This window comes from Biomphalaria glabrata, chromosome 1, assembly GCF_947242115.1.
Source record: "Biomphalaria glabrata chromosome 1, xgBioGlab47.1, whole genome shotgun sequence".
NCBI classification, from domain to species: Eukaryota; Metazoa; Mollusca; class Gastropoda; family Planorbidae; genus Biomphalaria; species Biomphalaria glabrata.
The window spans coordinates 68,942,924-68,961,012 of NC_074711.1; the positions used below are offsets into that span (position 1 = coordinate 68,942,924).

General features: G+C 37.5%; 2 protein-coding genes across 3 annotated transcripts in view; one reads left to right on the plus strand and one right to left on the minus strand.

Moving 5' to 3' along the window:
* The window catches only part of LOC106067553 (carbohydrate sulfotransferase 15-like), a 72,646-nt gene extending 62,060 nt beyond the window's left edge, over positions 1-10,586 (minus strand). The window contains exon 1 of one of the 2 annotated variants that reach the window (XM_056010881.1): positions 10,447-10,586. The gene's annotated coding sequence lies outside the window, so the exon portion shown is untranslated. Of the gene's footprint in view, positions 1-4,923; positions 5,218-10,446 lie in introns of those variants that run through there. The other variant, XM_056010866.1, reaches the window with a different exon arrangement.
* LOC129922880 (uncharacterized) lies at positions 10,382-13,165 on the plus strand. Its single transcript, XM_056010892.1, has one exon. The coding sequence runs from the start codon at positions 10,457-10,459 to the stop codon at positions 11,915-11,917; it is 1,461 nt and encodes a 486-aa protein (XP_055866867.1). The 5' UTR covers positions 10,382-10,456; the 3' UTR covers positions 11,918-13,165.
* Positions 13,166-18,089: the final 4,924 nt, after the last annotated feature.

Consider the following 18,089-nt stretch of genomic DNA (forward strand, 5'->3'; position numbering starts at 1 on the left):
TGTGTGTAGTGTAGTGTAGTGTAGTGTGTGTAGTGTAGTGTGTGTAGTGTAGTGTAGTGTAGTGTGTGTAGTGTATTGTAGTGTGTGTAGTGTAGTGTAGTGTGTGTAGTGTAGTGTAGTGTAGTGTGTGTAGTGTAGTGTAGTGTAGTGTGTGTAGTGTAGTGTAGTGTAGTGTGTGTAGTGTAGTGTAGTGTAGTGTGTGTAGTGTAGTGTAGTGTGTGTAGTGTAGTGTAGTGTAGTGTGTGTAGTGTAGTGTAGTGTAGTGTGTGTAGTGTAGTGTAGTGTAGTGTAGTGTGTGTAGTGTAGTGTGTGTAGTGTAGTGTAGTGTAGTGTAGTGTGTGTAGTGTAGTGTGTGTAGTGTAGTGTAGTGTAGTGTGTGTAGTGTAGTGTAGTGTAGTGTAGTGTAGTGTGTGTAGTGTAGTGTAGTGTAGTGTAGTGTGTGTAGTGTAGTGTGTGTAGTGTAGTGTGGTATGGTGTGTAATGTAATGTAGTGTGTGTTGTGTAGTGTGTGTAGTGTAATGTAGTGTAGTGTACTGAAGTGTAGTGTGTGTAGTGTAGTGTAGTGTGTGTAATGTAGTGTAGTGTGTGTAATGTAGTGTGTGTAATGTAGTGTAATTTTGTGTAGTGTGTGTAGTGTAGTGTAGTGTAATGTAGTGTAGTGTACTGAAGTGTAGTGTGTGTAGTGTAGTGTAGTGTGTGTAATGTAGTGTAGTGTACTGAAGTGTAGTGTGTGTAGTGTAGTGTAGTGTGTGTAATGTAGTGTAGTGTAATGTAGTGTAATTTTGTGTAGTGTGTGTAGTGTAGTGTAGTGTAATGTAGTGTGTGTAGTGTGTACAGTGTATTGTGTGTAGTCTGTGTATTGTAGTAAAGTTCTTCAATATATGACTAAATGTGTTTCCATATAAACTACTTCAAGACTATCCCACGTCAAAAAAAAACCACTATGAATACAAGTAGTACTCTTTTTTTCGAATTAATCCCCAACTTTACGATCAAAAAAAATTTAGTAAACTCTAATCTCATCATGAATATAGCAAACTACACATTAATTTTTTTTTTCAAAATTTTAATAACAAGTACTATATATTTTCATTCAATTATTCAATACCTACTTTAGATACATTTTAATATAAGAAAAGACAGTGTTTTGCTTCCGCAAGGGGATGGAAATAGAGGACAGATATGTTACTGTTTTATTATGTGCAATTATTCGGTTTGACAGGGTAATGAAATGTTGTCTAAATAAAGGATTTTTAATTGTTGTAATAATGTAGACTATCTTGAAAGTGTAAGCTAATTGTGGGAATTTACTTTTTTTTAAAGTCTTTTTGTTTTGTTTAGTACATAAATACATTGTTGGATCGTGTTAAATATTCATTAAGTAGTTCTATTTATAACCAAAAATAGCTTTGGTCAACTATATCCTAATGTTAAAAGTTTCCTAAATTTAACTGTGGTTGTACGAATAGTGTGAGCCAAGGGCGTAGCCATGATTTTTTTAGGAAGGGGGCGGGGGGTTAAACCCCAACCCCCTTGGCTACGCCCAAGATGTGAGCTATAATTTCACCCTAATGCCTTTTTTTCGTTAATTTTGAAATGGCTACAATGTCTATAATGCTACAATGTCTATAATGCTACAATGTCTATAATGCTACAATGTCCATAATGCTACAATGTCTATAATGCTACAATGTCTAACATGAACAGTTCCACTGGGTGTTGAACTATAAATTTTAGGGTTAATGATTATGAGGAGGAGGGACTGTGAATGTTGACGCCCATTTGACATTTCCGTCAAGCTCTGGACTAAGTGCATTGTCACGTTCCGTGAGTGACTTGAGCTTCCAGACTACATGACAAATACCTAAGTGAGTCAAACAAAGTGACTCTGCCAGAGATTTACTAAATTACTCAAAATATGGACAGTCTATAAAGTATTCAAGTTAAAGACTTTGATTATGTCTGATATAGAGTTTACAGAATTCTTTCAACCAACTGTCAGTGTTTCCCATTCCTGGTAATCTGTTAACAAAGTCTGAACAAAAGTTTTGGAAGGGTAAAAGTAAACTTGACAACAGGCACCACAGAAACAGGTTGAGATCCGCTAAGACAGGTGTTTGGACTTACTTGACTTGATGTTCTAAATAACAAGTACACACACACACACACACACACTTAACGAAACTATTTCAAGTGATCCTGTGGCTGTTAGTAAATACGGCAGGTGAAAACATTATTTTATTTAAGAAGGTTGGCCTTTAACTGATCGATGTTTGTTTAAATGATTATATCTTTATCTAGGCATTAATGACACTTTAGAAACAATCTAATTTCTATTAATCATTCAATCAATCTATCATTTTATCTATGTATTTATCGAGCTATCTAAAGTTATCTATCTAACAATCAATGATGCTCAACCGTCTACCCAATTAAAAACTCAAGTGACAACAGTTACATAGAGTGCATTCAGGGCAGTTTGAGGTTTATCAAATACAAATTAATTTCACACGTGTGTATGTGTTTTCCTACCAGTGGCTGGGTTCCATTCATTAAAATTATAGGTCAAGTAAAAAAAAAGTAAAGTTCCCCTTTCAGACCTTGCGATCTCTAGGGCAGATGATGTAAAGGTTATCTGTTTCTGTGGCCTATGGTTAATGAGGGTGTCATGTGGCCACGTTATTAAAGACATACCTTTATATATATATATGTATGTGTGTGTGTGTGTGTGTGTGTGTTTGTGTGTAAATATATATTATTATATTATATATATGCATGGGCGTAGCCAGGGGGGGTTCTTGGGGTTCAACCCCCCCCCCCCCCGAAATGAAATCCCCCCCCTGAGGGGGGACGGAATTAAGTGACTGATATTTGCTTTCATTTTGTTTATTTTAGGTGAGATTTTAATACTAAATCATCACTTACCACAGCACAGCCGAGGCAGTTTTTAGTTAAAAACCGTCTACCAGGGGGTTTTGAGTTTAATTCCCCCTACCAGGGGGTTTTGAGATTTTAAAAACCCCTCAGGGGGTTTTGAGATACAAATCCCTCTACCAGGGGACTTTGAGTTTAAAACACATTAATTAAGTGTGAATAGTCTTCTGCCGAAATTGAAAATCATTAAATGTGTCGCAACAAAGATGGCTAAGACAGATTTTAGGAGTCAGTCATAGAGATCGGGTCTAAATCAAAGAAATCATATGCCGAACTGGGAGTCGAATCCTTAGTAAGGTTGTGACAGAGCGTCGCATGAGGTTTTGCGGGACATGTTGTACGACAAAATGAATTACGCAAAATAAGAGTTGCGGAAACAGCTTGCCGGAAAATGCGCCGAACGACGCGAGAGGGTCAAAGTCAGTAAGAATAGCACATTAGGTTTTTGAAATAAAACTTTTTAATATCAAGACAATGCACTGTAGATACCTCAGAATATGCTGCGAGCTCCCCCAGACCCCCTTGCTAGCACGGGCGGGGAGTCTACAATAAACAATAAACGTCTTCCGAAAGGGGGGGGGGAGGTCGGGGGGGGGATTTTCCCCTTCCCCCCCCCCCTAAAACCCTCCCCGAAAAAAAAATCCTGGCTACGCCCATATATATATATATATATATATATAAATATATATATATATATAGAGAGAGAGAGAGAGTGAGAGAGAGAGAGAGAGAGAGAGCGAGTGAGAGAGAGAGAGAGAGAGATACAGACAGACAGATAGATAGATAGATAGATAGATAGATAGATAGATAGATAGATAGATAGATAGATAGATAGATAGATAGATAGATAGATAGATAGATCGATAGATAGATAGATGTGAAAAGAAATGTTATCCCCCTACTTTTAAAACCGAAAAAAATCTTGTCCACGCCCATGTCTACATGCCTGTGCGTCTGTGCCTACCTCACTATATTTTAAACAAAGTAATTATCTCTGCGTCATTTTTTATTCTTTCTTTCAATCTCCCAAAGCTCGTCACTCATACCTCTGTTTATTGCTTCACCCCTCTCTCTCTATTTTTTTTCCTCAAAGTCTCACATTCTCCATCTTTTTACCAGTCTTTCTCTTTACCCCCCCACCCCCAGTTCCTCTGCTTCTGTCTAGCCCTCGGCCTCTCCCCCCTCCTCTCCCCTCTCCTGTTGATTCGGCTACATCAAGTGTACATGCAAGTTAAGAGTTATCTATCAGTCTAGCGCCTCAAAACGGAAACATTTTTTTAACGCGAGTGAATCTTTCACCACCAGCTTCCTGCTATTACAAGTGATTTCAAAAGTACTGGTTATGTCACGTGTAGTTAGAATGTGATAACAATAGTGTGATAATAACGTGATAATTATTTTTTTCCTAATATGACAATTCTTTTTGTATTCAAAAGCATTTCATTAAAAACAAAATCAACAAAATTTTCGTGACGAAATTAGAAATTAGTTTTATTTCAGATGCAAAACTTGAGTAGTGAATGTGTCAGTTTGTATGTGGATGTGCGTGTTAACTGACGAGGAGGGAGGTGTTTAGTTAGGCGTTTTTCAATCAACTCTAGCTATGCGCCACTTTAAAAAAAAATTATTTAATGAGTTCGTTTTAACCAAAAAAAGTCGAGAATCAGTACATTAACATTACTTTATGAATACACGGGAAATATAATGAAAATATAAGGTTAGTCATGAATTGATCGAATGAGAACATTTTTGTTTAACCCATATTGCTTTCTGTTGGAATTTTAGCTCTTATTTGAACTCAATCGTACTCACTAAATTACACACACACACACATACTTACCAACACACAAACATACTCACAAACACACACACATACTCACCAACACACACACAAACATATACTCACAGATCTATACTAATTGCCATGTAAAAAATAATTAATGTTTTTTAGTAAATGTTTGTGAGTGAGTAGCTCTAGTTGGTACTTACGATGTTATGAAATATCCAATGCTTTCAAATCCATTAATACATTTTCGCATTATTCTAATAATTTTAATGAACAAATTTTAAGAAACCGAAACTTGTCTACAGATTGACGGTATTAGAACTGAATGCAGACTAGCTCTATAGTCCCGTCACACCGTACATTGGAAGCTTTAGGTACGTCGAGGTTCTAGCTGGCTCGAGTTACTCGATGTTTGGTTACGGTGAAGCCAAGATGTGAACGCTTAGGGTTTGAAATCATAGTCAGAAACATGTAGCCTGTCTGTGACTATAGCGTACAATTTATGGATGAGTGGAGTGAGCACTATGTAGGGGTGGGAGGTGAGCGGTGGAAGCAAGGGGAGACAGTGCACAACTGCGTAGAAAACATAGACACACGAGGAAGCACGCGCACATACGTTCATCACTTAATACACATCCTATACTCTTAAACGAGCAATTCTTGTATGTATGTATATATATTTATATATATATATATATATATATATATATATATATATATATATATATATATATAAATTTTATTTCGAAAACGGCTCTAACGATTTTCTTTAAAAGTTCACGGTATGTGCATAATAGTGAGAAAAAAATTCTCAACTCGCTGGCCACATCGGGAAAACTCGAGGTCGACCGTTATATCGGTTTGAAAATGGCTCATTATCGAAAAATTTATTTTGGCTAGAATGTTTTATGAATGAAATTTTCTGTATGACGTCAATGGGGAAAAAAACTTGACACCGCTTACGTCACTAGCCTCACAGCAGTACACTAAGACATTTCTTCGCAAACAAGAACAAGTTTTAATGATTCAATTGGCGTAATTAAACATTTGCGCACCATCTTATTGTACATTGATCCATTAGGAATTTATGGAAGAAAAATAATGAAATTCAATATCTTAATGTAAGATTAGTTATTGTGTTTTAAAGGCTTTATAAGTTGTTTACACTTTAATTGCTTACACCCGTAGGTAGCTTTTACTTTGTTATTATTTTGCTGGTGAATTATTGCAATGTGTTTAAGCTTCGAAGTCTGCTGTCCAATACCAAAACATAGGAAATGGTCATAACACAGCTTATCTATGCCCTACTTGCACAACCAGGGCCGGCCCTAACATTTGCGGGGCCCTATGTGAAATGTGAGGATTGCGCGCGGACCAGTAAGGGTAGAGATAAAGATAATAAGTGAAAATAAAGATTTTGTATTAGAAAATAAATTCGTATTTGCATTACATTTTTATTAAATGAAAGCTGACGATGCCGTTTTTTTATATCACGCGTAGGACTGGCGTTCACCATATTGATTGACACCCCAAAGTGACAATTTTGTCTTTTTAAGGACATTTTTATGAGTTTCAGGAGATTTCCAGGAGCTCCTTGAAAACAAGGAGACCACGGGAACCCTATTATAAATTATAATGGTTTAATTTAATAATTTACACCTAGAATTAGCGCGGGGCTTTTGAACCTTCGGAGTCCACCACTGTGACAGCATAGGCCTAGGGCTGGCCCTGATGATATCCAGCTCGCGGTCAACGAATTTTCATCACGCTGCTGCCTTTTTTTTATTTGTTAACCTATAAACCTCGGTAAAACAGAAGTCATGTTCCAAAAGTCTCCCAATAAAACCTACTCAGCCCAAAGATCACTGCGCATAGACATCCCTTAAAGTGGTAGATAACTTCACATTATCTGGGAAGCATTTTATCAATTGACGCATTGCTTTAAAGAGAGGTTGATATGTGATCATGGATAGTCGTGCTTTTGGACGCCTCCAAGCGAGAGTGTGGCGAAATAAATCGCTCCGCCTGTCTACAAAAATCAGTGTCAACCAGTATTCTCTCAACCCCTCTATGTGGATCAGAGACATGAGTACTTTATAGAAAGCAACTAAGACTTCTTGAACGACTTTACCAAAGACCACAATACAAACAGCGATATTCTTGCAAAATGGTATGAAATTCGAGTCCCAAGATAAGTGAGGAATGCAGTATTTCCCTTTGCTGTGCAGCCCCAACTGTGACCTACATATTTTGCCACATCCAGGGCAAGCATAACCATTGTCCGCAGGTGGCCGATTTAGATTTTCTTTTCGCCGTCTGCGTTTGTTCTCGGCAGCAGATTTTCTTTTGGTCTCAAATGTGTATCTCGCGGCCTTCGTGAGAGACCTCCAGCTGTCTCGTTCTGAGGTCGCATGCAACCAGGTGCTCTCTTCTATGTCAGCCAAGGAAAGTTGACGACTAGGCTGGTCTTTGAAGAATTTCCGTGGAGCGTCTCTGTTACGTCGACCACATTTTAGCTCACAAAAAAAGACTGCCATTGGCATTCGTTCGTCTCCCATACGGGATACGTGCCCTACCCAGTGCAACTGTCGGACCATAAGAAGTCCCACTATACTGTCCATACCGGCGTTGGCAAGGACATCGCTGTATGTAGTGCTGTCCTGCCACCGTATGTCCATGATGGAGCGCAAGCATCTTTGGTGAAAGCACTCAAGAAGTCTTAGTTTTTTCTGTAAAGTGTCCATGTCTCAGAGCCATAATAAATATACTAATTGCAGTATTAAATGTCATGAAGTAACCATTTTAGAAGTTATACTGCAAAGACTTTCTTACAAGCCTATAATAGCCCAATAGTTCTACATGAAAGAAGCAATGTAAAACGTTAAGACGTGAGCTGTGGTTTTCTATAGGCCTACTATTGGAGGGACTTTCTATTCTAATCGCCATGTACAATTACATTGAGAATTGAAAGAACTAAAAAGCAACTCTTCGGATTGATAGTCTTTACCCGATAGTTCATTTCCGTAATTATAACAATATTCCCAAAATAACTTCGGGTAAATATCCTTCCTTAACAAATTATTCATCCGAGCGAGGCTCGGTCACCTGATATTTAAAGCTAATGGACTATAATTCAATTACTTCAACACAAGATTCTAATATAGATCCAAATATATGGGAGGCAACTATGCAATCTCTATGTGGATCTGAGTGAGCTATTTAAAAGTCTAAATATCGCACCCTCCATAAATCTTCTGCGAGAGTATACTCCCCTTGCCACTTTACCAGTAATGGAAAGTCCATCTATGAGTTGTAAGCCCACTAAAGTACAATCTTAAAAATAATTTTATTTAGTGTTTTCAAAATCAAATTTCTGAACTGATTTCTCAATAAAAGACATGTATATTATTTTAGTTGACAATTTGAAAACATGATCTCTCTTTATCGCAGGCCGGAGGTGGCCTATTTAATGTTCTAGAGTGCACATGGTACAATCATATCTCATATGCAGAGAGAGAGAGAGAGAGCGAAAGAGAGAGAAACAGACAGACAGACCGAGTATATAAGCAGAATGAATGCACGGATGCATATCAAACATACAATCATATTTCATATGCAGAGAGAGAGAGAGAGAGCGAAAGAGAGAGAAACAGACAGACAGACCGAGTATATAAGCAGAATGAATGCACGGATGCATATCAAACATTTAATTGTAACCTATTATTGAAAGAAAGAGAGACAGAGAAAGCGATGGGAAGACAGCATCAAACAATGTCTCTAAGAAAACTCTAGTCGAGGCAAACAAAAAGAGAGAAATGGAGACAGGTCATGTTTGGTGGCCCAACGGCCCAACGGATTGTGTGATAAGTGAAATTGATGTATCTGTACTTAAACTTGTATGTAAATACATAAATTGGTCTGAATGGTTCCCAGATGTTTTTATTTCAATCTATTAAAACGTTTGATCATAGAGCAATTATACATTTTCTTAATTTTTACTTTATGATTGTGACTAAATGATACTGACAAAAACATGAGTAAAAACAAAGCAAGAAAAACAAACAAACAAACAAAATATTTTTAAGACAATACCTCTTTTATACAACTTATAAAGCCATTAGTTTGCTCTTAATAAACAAATGAATGTTAGATTTAAAAACAATAGAACATTTTTACCCCCCCCCCCCCGAGAAAGAATCCTGGTAAGGGAATGTATTAATTTACAACTCTATTCCAATGATAGACCTATATGTCTGGACTTAGAAGACGATGCGCAAAATGTTCCTGAAATGTAATTTATTCAACTCTTCAATGAATGCGGAAATAGCCGAAGACGTCGGAAGTCTATTCAAGAGAAATATTTTCTCATTCTCTAGCCAAGTTTCAATGTATTTCTTAACAAAGCTTAGATCATGCTTAGATCAACTCAATCTTTGTGTTTGTCTACTCAAGCTCGCAGATTTCAGTGGAGCTCCGTGGTTTCTCAGCAATGTCAACATCCTTCTCCTAGACCTGTCCAAGCCTTATGTCTTTCAGTGCGCTGGTACGCATCATATGTGTAGGCGAAGGATCAGAAGTTATAACAATATTAAATTGATCTGAGTGTTGGTGAATATAACAGAAATTTCAAAGGGAAAGAATATAAGCTACCTATGCTGGTATCGCTTCAGTTATTGGGTTCAGCTTACAATTCTTCTAATTTATATTCAATAGAATTTTACAATAATACAGTCATTGTCTAGCGATTATTATTTTAGTAAAAACTTTTAAGATTGTAAGTTGCTTGGGGAGGGGGGGTACGACCAAGTGAAACAAAAAACTTCTTTTTAATGATTTTAAAAATGTGCCAGTTAATTAGGAAGACTAAGAATTACATGGAGTTAGAAATAACAAAATTCAGACTAAGGATAAAATGATGATGGCATGGTGATAACAATTCAATACCCAAATGCACAGTATCTAACATGTTATTAGACGATGGCAGAAATTTGACAAAAACTGAATCCGACGCTAAACTAATTGTTAGATGTATTAGTCAAATGGATCACGAATCTAGGGGCGTTCCTTTTTGTACACAGACCTAATATACAGTGTGTAAAAAAAAATTACAAACATTATTCTGTATGGTTCCGGGATTTTAATCCACCAACATGTTGACTATATCTACTCTCATCTGTCCCTTAAGTTGTGTTGCGCGAAGTCCATTCACTCTTCACGGTCAGAAGCTGTTCTTAACAGAATAGTAGGAGAGTGACCGTCCATTGATTTACATTGTACGGGTATCTCTCCTTTCGATAAATTTGCCGCTATGCTATATGTTCTGTACTTTTTTAAAAATGGAACTTGTCTTACAGAGTGGTTGAACTAGCTTAGCTTTCGTCTCTTCACTATATTTAATGTGTTCTTCCTTTTTTTAAAAGTAAAATAAATATTAGTAATTTATACCTTTCATAATAATTAGAAATTAAACACACACACAAAAGCATAAATAAATAAGAAGAGAGAAGACAACTTATGGAATATGAGTACTAACAAAGAACATACTTGCTAGCCTCCCTTGTTTAGACTCAATTTATATCTGTGTACTTCGCGGAGAGATAACAGTACAAAAATAGAACTGCTTCGCGGAGTAAAGTAAAACCTATATAAATGACAAAGCATAGCAATAAAATTCAGTTCGACTCAAAACTTTGGACAATTTAACAAGAAAGAAAAAAGAGGCCTACTTAAGTAAAAATGCCAGCCACTTCTATGTTTCCACCTGGAGGGCCAATAGACGTCGTCTTTTCATTCGACACTACTGGTTCCATGTACAGCTGGCTTGAGGAAATTCGTGGCCGAATTCAAGATATGATACAACGTCTTCAGGCTGATATACCTGGCATCAGAATAGCCGTCATGGCTCATGGAGACTATTGTGATACAAACACTTACGTGACCAAGTGGATAGATTTCACAAACGATATTGTTAAGCTTTGTGATTTCATTCAGAATGTTGAAAGAACAGGCGGAGGTGACGCCCCTGAATGTTATGAGCTTGTGTTACGCCAAGTTAGAACTGAACTTTCCTGGAGCACTGGTTCAAGGCGTGTCTTGGTTTTAATTGGGGATGACAATCCTCATCAGCCACACGAGGCCTGCAACAAAGATAAAATTAATTGGCAAGATGAAACAAAGGAGCTTGCTCTCATGGGCGTCACCATCTATGGCGTTCAGTGTGGTAGAAACAACGCAGATTTATTCTACAAGACCATCTCTGTAGCTACTGGAGGTAAACATCTTCGTCTGGAAGATTTCGGGAGTTTGTTTCATACTCTTATGGCTGTTTGTTATCGAGAAAGCCATGACACCGCCATGTTGAACAATTATGAAAAGGAAGTCAGAGCGACATGTGGCAGCAAAGGTTTGGCTCTTGATATCAATGCAATATTTACATCTCTGAGAGATGAAGTCAAAGACACCTGTGATACAACTACCTTACCTGTTGGATTAGGGACAACAACAGTTTCTGTCAAAAAGAAAGCGATTGGTTCAATTTCAAAACCGAAATCTAAAAAATCTGTTACAAAACTTTTACCAAAAGTCTCTCCTCTGACTAGCATAAAAACAAAAACACTAAAAAAGAAATCTGCCAGCTCTAAATCATTTCTTCCTAAAGACACTCTAAACAAATATAAAATCAAGAATTTACCTCTTTTAAAAAGAGAGAATGTTCCAGAAGTCAACTTTCAATTCAGGTCACTTCATTGGTCTCCTTGGATCATGTCTTTAGTAGCAAGTCAAGATGTACTCAAAGGTCAAAAGTCACGGTGGACAACTCGTGGAGATAAACCTGGACTACGATTAAAGCAATCTCCTCTAACTCAATTTAAATCACGCCCACGTTCTTTTGTTGAAGTTTCTGTACAAATCAATGGTGTCAGAAGTAAGAAACATGTATTATTTTGTCAGCGTGTCAATAAATGTTTGAGTCAAATTGATTGGGAAGAAGATTTGTTTCATCGGGTGTCAGAAAAAGTTGACCTGGTCTTACAAGCAGGATGTAACATTTACATTCGATACTGTACACTTGGTCATCGAGACAAAGTCAATGTTGACAAAGGAATTAAAAGATATGATTACGCCTGGACATGTCCATGGATGAAAAGAAATGGAGCGAGAAGAGTCTCAAAATGTGGAGTCATCATTTCAAAATAGATAAAATCTTTATGTATTTAACACACACAAAAAAACAAACATTTTTATAATGTAAGTATTTAAAGAATGTAAGGAACATTTTTACTATGAAATCAAATTCTATCTGACTACAAAATAAAACGGTGTATTGATTAATTGATATATTGATTTATTGATTACCCATTTGACCTACGCACAATCTTCTTGTATTTATTAGAAAGTAGCCTACGTATATAGATTTATTGATTTATTTACAAATTGATTTTTGTATGCCAATAATGTATGTATGACTTTGTAGATAAACTCAATGTGTACAGGGCATTTAATATATTTTTATATTTAAATAAACTTTGTATTTCTTGCTTAAACAGAAAAAAAATATTTAAGGTTTGGTTAAGGTAAAAAAAAAACTGTGTCATTAAGGAAATTGTGTTTAAAGTTTTTACTTAAATACTCAAAATTAAAATTTAATCTAAAACAATGAAACAAAACTAACGCTTTTTTTTTTATATAAATTCAAAAATTCAAGAGTTTTGAAGGTGCAACTAAAATTGAAATATCACAAAGTGTAAAAGAAAAACATTTTAAATTTTATTACAGTTTCCGGGGTTCAAAACTAAATTGTTTTTATTTAGAAAACTTGCAATTGTTGTTTCAATGATCTGTACAAATATATATATATAGGCCTATCTCATAAATTTGTAAAAATGTTGATTTTTTCCGTAACGTTTTATTGGCTAGTTATTGAGTACGATGTTTAGAAAATGTTATTATTAAAACTGCTACATTTTGTTTACTTTATACTTTTCATTAGAAAATAGTAGGTGTATGTCTTGTTACGGTTATTTTCTTTTCCTTTATGGAGTTGTTTTATGCCGCTAATTTGTTGTTACTTTTTTAAACTATTGTTATGTGCCAGTACACTGTAAATCTATTGGAAATATACATATGTTAATGTATTACAACATGAAGAAAATTACAGTATATTTTCTGTGTTAGTGTGTGTGTTTTTGTTAGTGTGTGTGTGTGAGAGAGAGAGAGAAAAACATAGTACTTTAAACAGTGATCTATTTCATGTGTTAATTAAATTAAATGTGATTTATGCATTTCTTTTGTGCTGAAGATCGAAATATTCATTTCATAAATTGTTTCTGCTGAAAAGTAGAAAATCATAGTTTGTATTTTTCTTTGTTTTCGCTTATTTTATTGTTTTCAAAATAAAATAGGGAAATATAATTTATTTTAGCGTCTTTCTTTACATTTATCAATTCTAAATTTATTTTCATACATTAATTTAATAACATACTATCCATACAAAATAACAATTACATCAACAACAACAACAATAAAATACTTAGCTACATAGGTAAACGTTAGTCATCACTGTTCACAACAGATATATAAAGGTTTAGCTCTTATGTCTATCTTATCTTATAAACTACAGACGTTACTTCAGCATTTCCTTCAACACAAAGCTTTCGACAAATCTGAATAGTAAGAAAATTGAAGAACTAATTATTTGATCAGCAAAATTAAAAATACCAGTGTTTCCCAAACGTTTTCCTCAACGGAACACTTCGCACATTCTGAGTATTTAGCGGAACACTTCGCACATTCTGAGTATTTAGCGGAACACTTTGCACATTCTGAGTATTTAATGGAACACATCGCACATTCTGAGTATTTAGCGGAACACTTCGCACATTCTGAGTATTTAGCGGAACACTTCCCACATTCTGAGTATTTAGCGGAACACTTCGCGCATTCTGAGTATTTAGCGGAACACTTTGCACATTCTGAGTATTTAGCGGAAGACTTTGCTTATTTTTTAGAGATATTACCTAACGTGGTGGCTTACTAGTTAACTATTCCAGTAGTTCGTGGAAAACTAGGGTTCCGAGGAACTATACATAGTACCAATATTGTACAGTCAAGTACAAAGTCTTTCACTTATTTGAGATACCAAACAAAATAATTAATTAACAATAATTAATCAACTAATTGATTACTTTTTGCTTAGCGGCCCCCGAAAGGGGAAAAGACGCTATTAGTTTTGTGTGAAATGTTTGTCTGTCCGTCCGTCCCGTTTAGATCTCGTAAACTAAAAAAGATATTGAAAATCCGACATCACAATATTTTAGACCATTCAAAGTTCTGATGCAACGGCTACTTTTTTTTTTCTGAAAGAGAAAATTCTAATTTTTAAAATTAGTTATGCAAGCAGTTTTTTAAAGAGAAAAAGCTAATTAGTATGCATTATACGTTAGACATAATTTAAAACAAATACTAATCTTGTAAACGTCATTTTCATTAATTTTTTTGTAAGCGGCACATGCATTGCAATTAAAATACTGAGCCTTCTCAAAACAATCAGTTAGTCCAGGGGAGGCGCGGTGGCTGAGCGCGGCAAGGCGCTTGGCTTCCGAACAGGAGGTCCCGGGTTCGAATCCTGGTGAAGACTGGGATTTTCAACTTTGGAATCCTTGGGCGCCTCTGAGTCCACTCAGCTCTAATGGGTACCTGAGATTAGTTGGGGAAAAGCAAAGGCGGTTGGTCGTTGTGCTTGCTACATGACACCCTCGTTAACCTTAGGCCACAAAAACAGATAAACTTTACATCATCTGCCCTATAGACCACAAGGTCTATAAGGGGAATTAGTTAAGCCAGGTTCACTTCTAACTTTACATTCACTTTCACCTATCCTTTGATCTGCTGGTCCGTTGGGGCACTACACAAGATCTGTTAACTTTCCTTCTCCATTCTTATCTCTCATTTGTCTTTGATATAATTTCATTCCGATGTTCTTTCTGAAAATATTGAAGCCTGCCTGTGTTGACCACTTTGGGGGGCGATTTTGAGTTTGTGTTTCCACACAAACTGTCTTTTGTAACCTTATTGATTCTTGTGTTGTCAGGTAAAAGAAATAATTGTGCATAATTTCAGCCTGATCTGAGATTGGGTGAGGAAAAAATAACGTGTACAAACTTTTGACCAGACAGACAGGTAGACAGAGTGGGTTGATATAAGCTTTCTAAGAAGGAGTCTACGATAGTGAATCTCATATAAGCAGGTCGAGGCTTTAAATTGACAATTAATAGAGTTAATTCATACACACATATGATTTGTACATTAGTTAATCCTTTGAATTTAAACCCTGTTAGTCATTTATACGAACAAATATTACTTGATTCTTAAATTCTTCAATTCTTAAATATTACAACTAAGAACAGATTACACATCGATTCCAACTCCTGATCTCATAGAATATAACAATGATATTTTAATATTCAATATAGCTCAAATAATGCACAATAAATATTAATATTAATAAACAAACACCAGTGCGCCGACTTTCATATTATATACATATATAAACACCAGTCCATGAAGCTACTATCCAACCTTCCTGGACCTGAAGCAAGACCTCACTAACTAATTAAACTAACACTCTCTCGCACATTCAAAGAAGAGTTAACCATTCAGTTCATAACGCGTGCAACACTATTCACATTCACAACAAGGGAATATAACAATCATACCAAAATATCAAAGTAACATTCATTCTTGCAATACCTTTTTCCCGACAATTGTGTCTACATAAAAGTAATATTGAACACGGCTAGATTGGCCGAGCCTAGATAGAACTGTAGACAGTACAGTGTTGCTTCTAAGAAACTTGGTTTCATTCCTTCGTTTTCCAAAAAACATTTGCCTCTGTGCCTTTAATGTAACAGTTTTAAGTTAGGTCGCTATGAAACCATCTTAGCTGGGACATCGTTCAAGATTATGCCGACATGATAACATAGATGAAGATTTGAAATACTTTCGAAGACTTAAAGATAAAGTCTAGAATAGACCCACAGTGGACACAATTTTTACTTGCACATTATAAAAAGAAGTTTGTGTCCTACAATATCTCTACTTATTATCAAACTCCAAAAAACTGCACACTACCTGCGCGTTAAATTGACTTTGCCAGCTTCGAAGAGGTTTTAAAACCTTTGGTTTACACAATCTTGTATCTGATATCATGACAAAAATTAATCAAGCAACAATATAATTCAGTGGTGTTATGGTAACATGAGTTATGAAAGGTAATTATGTTTAGTACTTCAAGGAATACAACATAGTAAATGAACATTGTATTTGGCTTCCTTTCAATTGGAATGTCATCAATGAATATATGTGGCTTCATAATAATGGCAACGTAGGCGTAGTGAAGAGGCGGGGGGGGGGGGGGCTAGGGGGGGCATGATGCACGTGCACGGTATGCTCACTACGCATGGCAATGTCTTCGATTCCGAACAATAAGGATGAGTGCAGTGTTTTACATGACTACGCAAACTCAGTTGCGACCTACATATTTTCCCCCATCCCGTGTGTAAAAAGCCGTTGTCCGCCGGCGGTCTAGTTAAGTTTTCTTTTCGTCTTCTGCGTCTGTCTTCAATAAGGTTTTTTTTTTAGGGGGGGGGGGGTCTTCAATTTGTGTCCCGCGGCCTTTGCCGGAGCTCACCAACTGTATTTTTTTTTTAGAGGTCATCTTTAGAGCGCTTATGAGGACATCTCTGTGACGCCGTCTTTCTCTAAGCTCGCCAAAGATGTGGTATAAGTGTCCGACACAGCCGTAGAATATAGTAAAATAGTACACCGGCTTTCACACACTATGTGGCTTTGAAATCAGTGAAAAAAAACAATACTGCCTACTGCCTACATTTCCGTCCCGAGACATGACGTTAAACTGCGCTCCTCTTTCCTTGGCACTTTTGGAGCTCAAAAGTGCCCTACTTCTTTTCTGTCATTGTGTCTGCCTCCTCTTTTCCTAAGTCTGCCTTCATTGATCATCACACTGTCTCCTTAACTTTAGGTTCTCACTACGTCCTAGACCAGTCCGTTTGCCGTGGACTGCGACGGGTAAGGGGGGATAAAGAGATCCTGGTGTTTGAGTGGTGGCTATCTGAGGATAAACCACAACAACACAATACTTTGGCTCCAAGTTCCCCTAGACCTGAGACCCAGATGGCCCGCTCTGGGTCAACCGGCTGGTCATGCCGAGCTACCAGCATAGGTCGTCGACCTATGTTGGAGGGCGGTGGCTGGAGGGTCAATCAGGGAGCTGCTGTATCGGACACATGTCCGATGTAGCAGCTGACTGAGTATAGCACCTGTGTAGCCCTGGCGGGCTCATTCTGGACATCCGAATGGCCCGTCCCCTTGTTGGACTCGATGGCGGGTGGGGAGCACAGGTGCCGAATTAACCAAAATATATATGGACAAAAAAACACACACAAAACTACTTGCCCCAGACCTATGTCTGGGCAAGAAACGTCGAATTGATGATAAAAAAGAGGAGGTCCCAAAAAGCTGTGCCACCTGGCCATCATTCCTGGTGGTTAGGTGCACAGATGAGGGAAAAAGCCTGACAAAGTTGAGCCCTTTTATTATCCATAAGGGACTCAAGTCAGTAGTGGGAGAGCCCAAGAGTGTGTCTAAGCTACACAAAACAATGGAACTCCTTGTAGAAGTAGACAGCAAGACACACTCTGATGGGCTTTTAAGATGCAGAAGACTCTGTGATCTCCAAGTGGATGTCATGCCACACAAGAGTCTGAACACCAGCAGAGGTGTAATCAGCTCTAGGGACCTACTGGAATGTTCCGAGAAGGAAATAGTGTAGGGCATTGAAGGAGTCACCCATGCCCGGCGCATTACCAGGCGCAGGGAGGGTGAGGAGGTCAAAACCGCCACTATTATCCTCACATTCGGAACTAGGAAACCGCCAGAGTATGTGAAGGCAGGATACCTACGAGTTCCAGTGAGGCCCTACATACCTAACCCCATGAGGTGCTTCAAGTGCCAGGGTTATGGACACGGCGCGGCAATCTGCAAGAGGAACACTGTGTGTGCCAGATGTGCTGGAGAGGGTCATGAGGACAAGGGCTGCACAGCCCAGTTCAAATGCCCAAACTGTCAAGCTGGCCACTCAGCCTACTCCAAGGACTGCCCTGTGTGGAAACAGGAGGTTGCCGTGCAGGAGTACAAGGCAATAAACGGATGTACCTTTAGCCAGGCGAAATCGGCTGTACTGGCCCTACCCAAGGGCCAATTCGGCTTGACAAAGACCTACGCCCAGGCTGTTGCTAAGAAAGGAAGATCCATAGCCACACAGACAGACACATTGACCCCACCACCCCCT

Coding starts and splice junctions, on each gene's coding strand:
- LOC129922880 (XM_056010892.1), top strand. CDS start 10,457: ATGCCAGCCACTTCTATGTTTCCACCTGGAGGGCCAATAGACGTCGTC.